General features: G+C 41.2%; 1 protein-coding gene across 1 annotated transcript in view; it reads right to left on the bottom strand.

Annotated features, from left to right (window-relative positions):
• Nucleotides 1-1,794: 1,794 nt before the first annotated feature.
• The window catches only part of LOC120462449 (hydroperoxide isomerase ALOXE3), a 30,350-nt gene continuing 21,858 nt past the window's right edge, over nucleotides 1,795-10,286 (bottom strand). Inside the window, exons 12-15 of the mRNA XM_089119988.1 lie at nucleotides 7,616-7,737; nucleotides 7,092-7,192; nucleotides 3,786-3,956; nucleotides 1,795-2,107 (exon numbers count right to left, since the gene is read on the bottom strand). Coding sequence (XP_088976114.1) covers nucleotides 1,928-2,107; nucleotides 3,786-3,956; nucleotides 7,092-7,192; nucleotides 7,616-7,737 — 574 coding nt within the window. The 3' untranslated portion in view covers nucleotides 1,795-1,927. The remainder of the gene's footprint in view (nucleotides 2,108-3,785; nucleotides 3,957-7,091; nucleotides 7,193-7,615; nucleotides 7,738-10,286) is intronic.

Genomic DNA, 10,286 nt, shown 5'->3' with positions numbered 1-10,286 from the left:
GAAACTGTAGACGGTTGTGTAAAATAAATTGCAATACTGCCTCTCATAAATAACACGAATACTTCACAAAGCAAGTCTTAACAGCTTACAATTAACAGCCTACACGAACACCCGTTTGATCGATCTGTAACAGAAATGCAAATTAACACATATTTCCAAAAAGAAAGTGAAATATTTTCTGCTATAATATTGGTATGCAATTCATCCTCATAAATAAGATGGTAAACAGAACGAAATAATGTAAACTAATATTCTCGCCAATATGTCCATCTAACGGAGCAGATATAGCAATTAGATAGTCAGTCAGATAGATAGATAATTAGGGAGATATAGAGATAGATCGATAAACATTATTTGTCCACTGGGAAAAGTTGTTTTCATAGAAAAAATGTCTTGGTATATGCATTTAGTTTGTTTTATTTTTGATACAATAACGTATGACGTGTCTCAACCATTCAGAAAGCTGCAAGAAATTACATTTGCGTTGAACTATTTCCCATTTCCAAGTAGATTATAACCGACATCCATGTCAGATGCAGAATTAAATGGATGTAAATAAAATGCCCCATCACAATGCGTATAATGACGCACAGTGGCTGATCTTGAGCTCTTAGAAGATGTGGCGATTAAATGGAAGGATTCGGAGTGAACGCATCATCTTCACAACAAAAGGTGTGGAAAAATATATTATTTATTCAAGAATTATGCAGTTTATTATGCAGTTTATTTCAGTTAGGACAGTCTTGACTCCTTGGCCACCTCTTGAATTAATGACTAGACGCTTTTTTTGCCTCGACTTTGATGTCCGACCATTTCTTGTTTATTTCGGCCACAGTCCGAGGTTGTGAGGCTGCAGCATTTACGGCGTCTGCAACCTTTTGCCACTCAAGTGCCTTTTTGGCATAGTAATGCCCACACTGTGCCCTCCAAACAACATTTCTCTCCTCTTTTCCACCTCACCAACGATAACTTCTACTTCACATTGAGTGAAGTTACGTTTTTTTATTTCCTCTCTGTGTTTAACATGATTTTGCAATTGATGAATATTAACTTTTGGGCATTTCACAGACTATTTATGGGCAACTATGGGCCTGACATGAAGCCGCAAAAGCTGCGCAACATTTAGAACTGATTGTGATTTATTAAGGGAAAAATGCGTAGGATGTGCGTGCGCACGGTTTTATAAATCCGAATATTTCTGTGCGTACGCACGTCCTATGTTTCATCCGTACGCCACTTCTGACGCAAATCTTACGCAAAGTTTTATAAATGAGGCCCCTGATCTCTGCCTGTCTCCTGGATTATCCTGTTGTCTTATCTGCAGTGCTCTGTCTGCCTCGTCTTGACCCTGCCTGTACGGCTCTGTTTAATAAAGCTGCATATGGATTCCTCTGTTCCCTGTGGTTCGTTACAGGAAGATTCAGGCACACTGGGTTCAACGCTTGTTCTGTAAACATTTGATTAAGATATTGTTTTCATAGCGAGGACCTGAAGTATTTCACTTAGAGCTGGTATCAGTTGATTTTGGTTCACCTCGAGCCGATGGGGGAGGCTGTGAGCGCTGGTGCTGTCTCTCGGAGGAGGAGGGCGAGCTGGCCCCGCAGGCTTTGGTGGTTTTGGGGCCTGCCGTTTTTTGGTTGGTATCTGGGGGCTTGCAGCAAAAGAGTGTGATAGTTTGGTTCCAGCAGACACCAGTGGTTCCATTTTCTCTGAGAAGAACAGAAGTGGAGATACTGGAGAGACGGATAACGAGTCAGTGTTATCGGAGTTTAAAAAAAATGCGCCACACATTAAGCCTTTCACATGATTTATTTTATTTTCACCAACAAGCGTGACTCGCTTAGATTTATTTTTGCTTTGGAGTTCATTTTTATTGACATAGCTATGAATAGAAATAAAATGCATTAAGAGGGACTACTGTATCCTTTCAAATGGCCACACTGTTGTCCACATTTCTGGGGCTCAGATAGGTGTAGGGAAGCTCCAACTTCTTGTTCCGCTCCTCGATGAGATCGGCCAACTTCCCCAGATCCTTTTGGAAATCTTCAATGAGCTTGCAGGGGACCTCTTCATCATACAGATGTTCTGGGAAATTTCCCAGAGGGTACTACGGACAGGGCATCAAGATTGCAATCGTAAATAACGTTGATAAGAAACAAGTTCATAACAATGTTTAACACACTTCTAATGACAGCACTAATATTCTGCAAGAGCCCACTATGCTTACAGTTTGCTAAATCTCCTTTGTATTGTAACAGTCAGGTAATGCAAACTTGAGGAATGAAAGCAGTGTAAGCAAGCCAATGTCATCCAGAGTCAGGGGCGCAACTACCCAGTTTCGGAGGGGTATGCAGCAACAATTTTAGCGCCCCCCCCAAAAAAAATAATAAAATAAAATAAAAATAAAATAAATGTAATGTAAGTGTGCTGTGTAATAAGTGAGTAGGAAGAAATGAGAGCTAACAGAAAAAAATAAGTGCAAAATTGTCGTTTATTAACACAATTAAACTATAGCTACTCCACCTTGATGAACCCCCCCTAAGAAAACTATAAGCTCCATTGGAACAGCAATACCAGTGTTTCTCACAGGATTTTAGGTAAAACTGTGGTAGGTGGACCTCTGTTTCTCTAGGGGGGTTCGGGGGCATGCTCCCCCGTAAGAAAATTTTGTGTTCTGTAATGTTAAATTCAGCAGACTGGTGCACTTTGAGAGTTCAAAATAAAAAGCTCCAACCCATATTCAGGGTGCAAATTAAACAGAGAAAATTTTGATCCTCTTTTAGTTAGTGTCTGTATAAATTACACTACTACAAAATAATAGTTATAATATTAATCCCATGATAGTAATTGCCATAAAGGCTATTGTAAAACAAATGCACAGAAAAATAAAGGAAACTTTCATAATTAGTTTTGCACTAATTTCTATACTTGAAAGATATAAGCGCATAATGACATATTTCATGGGCCAGTGTGTCAGAAAAAAAAACTAAAGCTGACTTTTTTTGACCAATGCATTACACCAGCACAGCGCCGCCAATTAAGCAAAAAACAAAACAAAAACAAACAACAAACAAACAAATGGGCCGCCAATGTATGAGTTTTGTGGGCCGTTAAGACAAATAAATTAAAAAAGGATGAAATGTATTGTCTGAAAAGCACGTCGTCGGCCCAGCGGGAATCTCCCGGTAGTCCCGATGGCCACCGAGATACAGATAGCCTATGCCTGGACGTCACATTTTAAATCCTACCTGTTGGCTTTCAGCAATGCATGCAGTTATTTAGCTGCTGTCGCATCAATTGACATGCCATCTCCTTTTCTCTCTTTCTTTTTCTATTTTTAGCCCCACAGCATTTTGTTTTATCCATCTTTTTCGACGACAACTCACTACTCGTACCTGCTCGCTCAGCGCTCACGGCGCCCCCGCCCGCTCGCGATATTACCCGCTCCCCTTCTCCATGAGGGTGCCTACTCTAGTCTGGCTGTTAGTCCTCTAAAATTTTATATAACATTGAAGGAATGCAGAAATGATTTAGATACGCACAACAGCAGCTACATATAGAAATAGCTGCCGTTGTAGCCTATATATAATTTTTAATTTTATTTTTTACCATCGCTTTGGCGCCCCCCATTGTGCTGCGCCCCTATGCGCCGCATATAGCGCATACCCACTTTTTGCGCCACTGTCCAGAGTAATATGATGGCATACGCAAGAACAATATTCCCATTTTTCACAGCAAAATTGAATTTCAGTCTTTCAACATGCCCTGATGGTGTGAAAACTCACATGGTCTGTAGAGTCCTTGCTCAGCAGTGCCAGCACAGCCATCCCGTTCACCGTCGTGCCCACATCAGGTAGGGTCTCCATGATGGTGCGCTCAGTGGTCTGGCCTTTCTCTTTGGGAGGGGGCTGTCTGAGGGCAGCGGGGTAGTTAGGCATCCAGCCGCCGAAGTCAAACTGGGGGGAACGAATGGGTGAGAATTGTGATATATACGCCAAACAGGGCTCATAATTAACATTACTTAGGCCATAGAACGTGTTTTTCTTGTCGTCATGGGCTACTTGCTCTATGGCAGTGGTTCTCAAACTTTTTTTAGTCAAGCCCCCCTTAAACACTTGACAAGTCAACGGTCTTAAGGAGAACGATTCAGTGGAATTGACGATCGTGGCTGATAAATCAAGGTTTATGGAGATGGAGCTAGGAATCCAGAGACAGAAGCAACAGGATTGGGGTGCTGATACCAGATAAAGGAACAGGAATCAATAGCAGAACATCTAATAAATTAGGGGTTTATACAGTGGAATTGCTGGCAATATTAATTGCATTACAATGGGTAGAAAGGACGGGACAGAACAAAGTATTGCTATGCTCAGATTCATCATCAGTTTTAACAAGCCTAAGGTCATTCAAATCCAAAAGTCGTCAAGATATTCTGTTTGAAGAACACCAGTCAGTAACAAGAATAGTTAACCAAGGTAAAGTTTACATGGGTGACAGGACATGTAGGGATAAGGGGGAATGAAATGGCAGATCAATTAAAAAAAAGACATTAACAAAAGGAAATATAAAAATGCAAGTTAGTATTAGCAAAGCAGAAGTGTGATATGGGAGAAATCAAATCAAAAGTGGCAAGAAAGGTGGGATAGAGAGGGGAAAGGGAGACAATTATTTCAAATTCAGATGAAAGTTAAAGAGACGAGGGTTGGAAGTGGAAATAGGAGAGAAGAAGTTGTGATATCTAGGTTAAGATTGGGACATTGTTTATGAGATAAAACACTTAAAGAGCATATTGCAGGTTAAAAAAAATCTGAATTAATAGATAACCTTGTATGAAAATACCATATGAAAAGTTCATGCAGGATTTAAAATGTTTTAAAATAACTTAAGGGCACTAATTTAGTAGATAAAGTGAGTGTTTCTAGGACTGCTCGTAAAAAAGGCTTTTTTTTCAACATCACGTCATTTTACGTCACGCTAGGGAGCCTCAGCTTCGGCTCAGCGCGGAGTCGTCTGGTGTTCATTCAGAGCGGTCGTCAGTTGGCTAAAACACACGTAAGCAGGCCTTAATACTGTATGTAGCGAATTAACACCCAATCTGGCAACTCCAGCGAGCAGCGAGCGAGGAGGCTTGAGGCGTCGTATGATCTTTAAATGGATTTTATGACGAGGTCGGTGAGGATCTTACATTTCTGTGCAAACTGCCCGTCGATAAAATAATTGTTGTCTGTGATTGTATAGCTATGGGCTGCGGCAATAATAATAAAAAAAGCCATATGGAAAAAAAGAACTGTAAATGAACTAGTTCATTTTTTGAAGTATGAACTGAACTAGTTCATTTTAAAATGTGTGAACTGAACTTTGAACTAGTTCATGTAGAAAGTGAACTTTCCCAACATTGGCTTTCAGCAGTTTTTGTATTGTAATTTATCATCGTCATGGTAAATGATTGTGTTTGTGGAGGTTGCAAAAACTCTGGGCTGTCAGGACTTCAAGATCCAGTCCACGAGTTTCCATTACAAGAAAAGGGACGGTGCTGTAGCCTATCTTTCGTTCCTGGTGCGGTTTGTGCAGGTGAAGAGACGGGATTTCTCTTCCGCATCGGTCGTGTGTAGCGTTCACTTCAGATCAAATGATTATCGTCCCGGCGATATGATGGAGTTCAACATGGGATGCCCATGCAAGAATATTGGTGTTCATATACTGTACCAATGGCATCAAATATTGTGATATACTGTAGGTAACTTAGTCATGCCCTAAATAAAGGCAACTTGTAATTGAAAAGCAAAACTGGTTGTTTAAATACTCAAATGTTTTCTTTTCAATTTTCTGTTTATGTCAAAACCCGGATGTAAAATATGTAGTAAAAATGTACCCGAGTATGTTTTTAGTACAATAGAAATATACTCAAGTATAGTTTTTATACATTTAATAGTATAAATCTACCCTTAACATAGTAATGTCTGCTGGCCTGTTATAGGATCATAATAATCTGTACAATATTGTGAGTGTGACCGGTCTTCGTTTAGCTCTGCGTTGTGTTGATGGATGAACGAGACCAGGTAACAGGAATAACTCTGGACAGATTCTATTCTGCATCAATAAAATAGGCTTAAAAGTATAATCATATAATGTTGTTAAAACAATAATAATAATAATTATTATTATTATTTTGTAGAATGAATGGGATGAGGTGTGTGTGTATGAGAGAGTGAGGGAGGAGGATTTAGTCTGTAAACCTATTTTCTGATCCACACTCCAGAGCAGAAGGCGGCAGAAATGCACTAATAATTTGGATGCCAACCACCGTAAAATAGCAAGAAGAAGAAGAAGTTCCTTGTCAGGTGTTGTGAATGTCAATCATCAGGGCAATCCTAGTGTCTGGCCGCATGTGCGCTCGTTCATGCCCGAGCATCACGTGTCCTTTGACGACTCTCACCCAGACAAAGGCGGAAGGGCATGAGCAGGTTAGCGACTGGGACAGGATGGCCGGCTCGTGGTTCGAGGATGAGGAAAAGAGAGCGGGGGAGAGGAAGACGGCACAAAGACTGTACAACAGTCGAGACGTGTTAAAACGGACAAATGCCAGAAAATTCGTACATCATCAATCAGTGACACGTTCTGTGCCCGTGATCTGCATTACACCCAGGATTGAAATGGTGGCTACAAAGAAATATCTAATGTTGATTTTGGTCAATCTGACGGTCGTCGTTGACGTCATACTGCAGGACTGAGAGTCAAGTCTCGTGACGCCGCCAGAATTTCAAAGGAGGTAAACTGCGATCGCAGCGGTCATTAATCGGCTGTCGGTGAACATGTCAAACTAACGATCAAAGACTTCACAATTTGGCCAAAGATCAGAAGAATGTTTTAGGATTTGCTAAATTTGTCCCAGACGTCCGAATCGTGGCCAGAATCCCACAGTGTGCGGTCGGTTTAACACACAGGCTGCAAAACACTGGAACAAAACTAGAACTAGAACAAAACGTACAGCTATGCGTGGAGCAATTCGCTGGATTTGAGGAAAAGTGTATGAGATTAGGACTGAGGCTTTAATGGCTCTGTGTGATTGGAATTGAATTGATTTAACTGACCTGTCCATTGTTCACAGCGGCATGTTGGGCTGATACAGTGAAGATCACCATGGTGACGAACTTGATCAGCTCTTTCAATGTCTGAAAAGATGATGGTATTCCTGGGAAGAAGAGTGTAAGGCGGTTTCTCAGTGAGAAACTCAGTTCGGGATGTTTCTACACACACACGCACACACACACACACACACACACACGCACGGAAAATGGAGTCATAAACTAAACTAATTTTGACTATTGACCGGGTTCAATTATTTTGCATAAAACAGTGAATTACAGTGGGGTTTATAAAAGAGGTTGTTCTTCAAAGCAAATATGTCTATCTTATGCTGTGCAAATACTGAGTTGAACACACACACACACACACACACAAAGAAAATAAACCTTTGTTGGATTATATGTCCTAATATGGCGACAATTCTGTTGGAAATGCATTCTCATTGGTCTAGACACATTTGTATTCCACCAGAAATCACTCGTGCAGCATTTCCACCTGCAACAGCCCCGACAACGGATTGATAACAGACCTGAGGAATCTCTTCCCAGGAAGCCTTTGGTGAATATCTCACTGATCCAGCTCTGCAGCTCTGTGTCCTTCTGCACGTTTACATCATGTTGATAGTAGTGGGACAAGAGCGCTGCAACAAACCTGTAGGCAACCTCACCGTCAGATGTTTCCCAGGTTCACATATTAACAGCTTTAAGGCCTGTTCACACCGGGACGAATTTCGCCCGCGTTATTCGTCGACGTTTAACGCCTCTTGACTAAACAATGGGCGCCAATGTGAGTGTTCACACCGACGCGAAAAACACCACGCGTAAAAGCGTCATTTTGAAAAAAACGCCTCGGGTTCGTTTTTTTGGTTTGACACGCCGCGTCAAAACCTATCCGACCAACAAGATCGCCGGGTTTGCTCACATGTCTGGTACTTCTGAAGTTACAGTAAAACACAACTTGGGGGCGCTCAAACACAAAACGGTCTGGCCGAGCACACATACGGCGAAGAAGAGATAAGATACCTATGGGCAAGATGATGAGCTGCTGGTCTCGGAGCACAAAGAGCTGTATGATAATATTTATATTTGTATTTCTGTAATAATAGTATAGTATGGGGTGACCAACAGTCCTGTTTTTCCCGGGACATGTGTAAAACGGTCACTTTGTGCTTTACAGAAATCTGAGTTGAGATGAGAACTGCGCATATAGTGTACGTGTGTCAGTTAGATTTTGACAAGTGAGGATAGAAGAACCGCTCTGCCGACTCTTTGTATTCTTTCTTTTATTTTATTTTTCTATTGTGACCATATGTTTGTTTGTGTGTTTTTTCTCGCTCGATCCCCATGTATGATGAGGAGGACGAGTGTGACGTTTGAGTGGTTTTATTAAACGCGGGGAAATACGACAACTCTCGTCTCTCGTGCATCTGTTCATCCGACAGCTAGTGCTATGTTTTTATCTCTGGCCAACATCTCAACTTTGCGTTACACATGTCCTGTTTCCACGCCCTGTCCTGACTGTTTTTAAGTGATGAAAATGTCCTGGTTTTCAAACAAAAACTGCTGGGAAAGATCAGTTCTACAGCAAAATATAGATGGGCAAACAAGGTGGACGAGGAAGAAAAACAGGATAAAGAGGATGAAAACTAAAGATATAAATAGATTTTGTTAGTTCGTTTTTGTAAGTTTGTAAGAGCTATTTTTTGTTACATTTGGAGGCATTTCTTTTAGTTATTTATTATTTATATATTTATTTTTCGAATACAGAAGACATTATTTCTATCATTATTTCATTCGTTTTTTTCTATCTGTCATAATAAAACATTGAGACATGAATATGATCACCCTAGTATAGTATTCTGTTATTATTTCTGTTTTACATTAAGCGCCATCTAATGTCAGGGAATGAATTTGCATGTTCACTCGGCTCATCGTCAGCGAAAAACGCTTGGGTGTGAACACAAAAAAACGCGCTGAAAAACGCTGACGAAAAACGCGTGCTGATATTCGTCCCGGTGTGTATGGGCCTTTACTTGTTTGCTTTTATTTCTTAAGCCGGAATTCATTCAAAGCAACACAGTACATGTACAGCATGTGCTTACTGACCCATGAACCTGTATAATTGACTCTGTATTTGTTGAAATATGAATCAGAAATTGCACCAGGATGTATTAATTCAGCCCTAAAAACTAGATGTATTGTGTAATACACACACACACACACACACACAGAGAGAGAGAGAGAGAGAGAGAGAGAGAGAGAGAGTAGAAAGCACACACTCACCTGAAGGATTTTAGTTACACCTGTTCAATTTCTCATTAGTGCAATTATCTAATCACCCAATCACATGGCAGTTGCTTCAGTGCATTTAGGGGTGTGGTTCTGGTCAAGACGATCTCCTGAACTCCAAACTGAATGTCAGAATGGGAAAGAAAGGTGATTTAAGCAGTTTTGAGCGTGGCATGGCTGTTGGTGTCTGAGTATTTCACAATCTGCCCAGTTACTGGGATTTTCACACACAACCATTTCTAGGGTTTACAAAGAATGGAGTGAAAAGGGAAACACCCAGTATGGGTCAGTCCTGTGGGCCAAAATGCCTTGTTGATGCGAGAGGTCAGAGGAGAACGGGCCGACTGATTCAAGCTGATAGAAGAGCAACTTTGACTGAAATAACCACTCGTTACAACCGAGGTATGCAGCAAAGCATTTGTGAAGAAGACACAACACACACAACCTTGAGGCGGATGGGCTACAACAGCAGAAGACCCCACCGGGTACCACTCATCTCCACTACACATAGGAGAAAGAGGCCACAATTTGCAAGAGCTCACCAAAACTGGACAGTTGAAGACTGGAAAAATGTTGCCTGGTCTGATGAGTCTGGATTTCTGTTGTTCATTCAGATGGTAGAGGCAGAATTTGGCGTAAACAGAATGAGAACATGGATCATCATGCCTTGTTCCCACTGTTGGGCTGGTGGTGGTGGTGTAATGGTGTGGGGATGTTTTCTTGGCACACTTTAGGTCCCTAATGGCTCTGAGTTTCCCCTAATTTCCACTGAGTGGTACGGTACGGTACAGTTCGGTTCGGTCCACAACTATTTGCTTTTCCACTATCAAAAGTTGTGAATGGTACCAAAAGGCCGAACCGTACCGTACCACTTTTTGGGTACCCTTCCGTTGGGGTTCCTAGCGCAGTGAA

The sequence above is a fragment of the Pimephales promelas genome, chromosome 15 (genome assembly GCF_988280905.1).
Source record: "Pimephales promelas chromosome 15, fPimPro1.hap1.1, whole genome shotgun sequence".
Lineage (NCBI taxonomy): Eukaryota > Metazoa > Chordata > Actinopteri > Cypriniformes > Leuciscidae > Pimephales > Pimephales promelas.
Note: the sequence above shows the minus strand (reverse complement) of the source record. Positions and strands in the feature narration are given on the sequence as shown.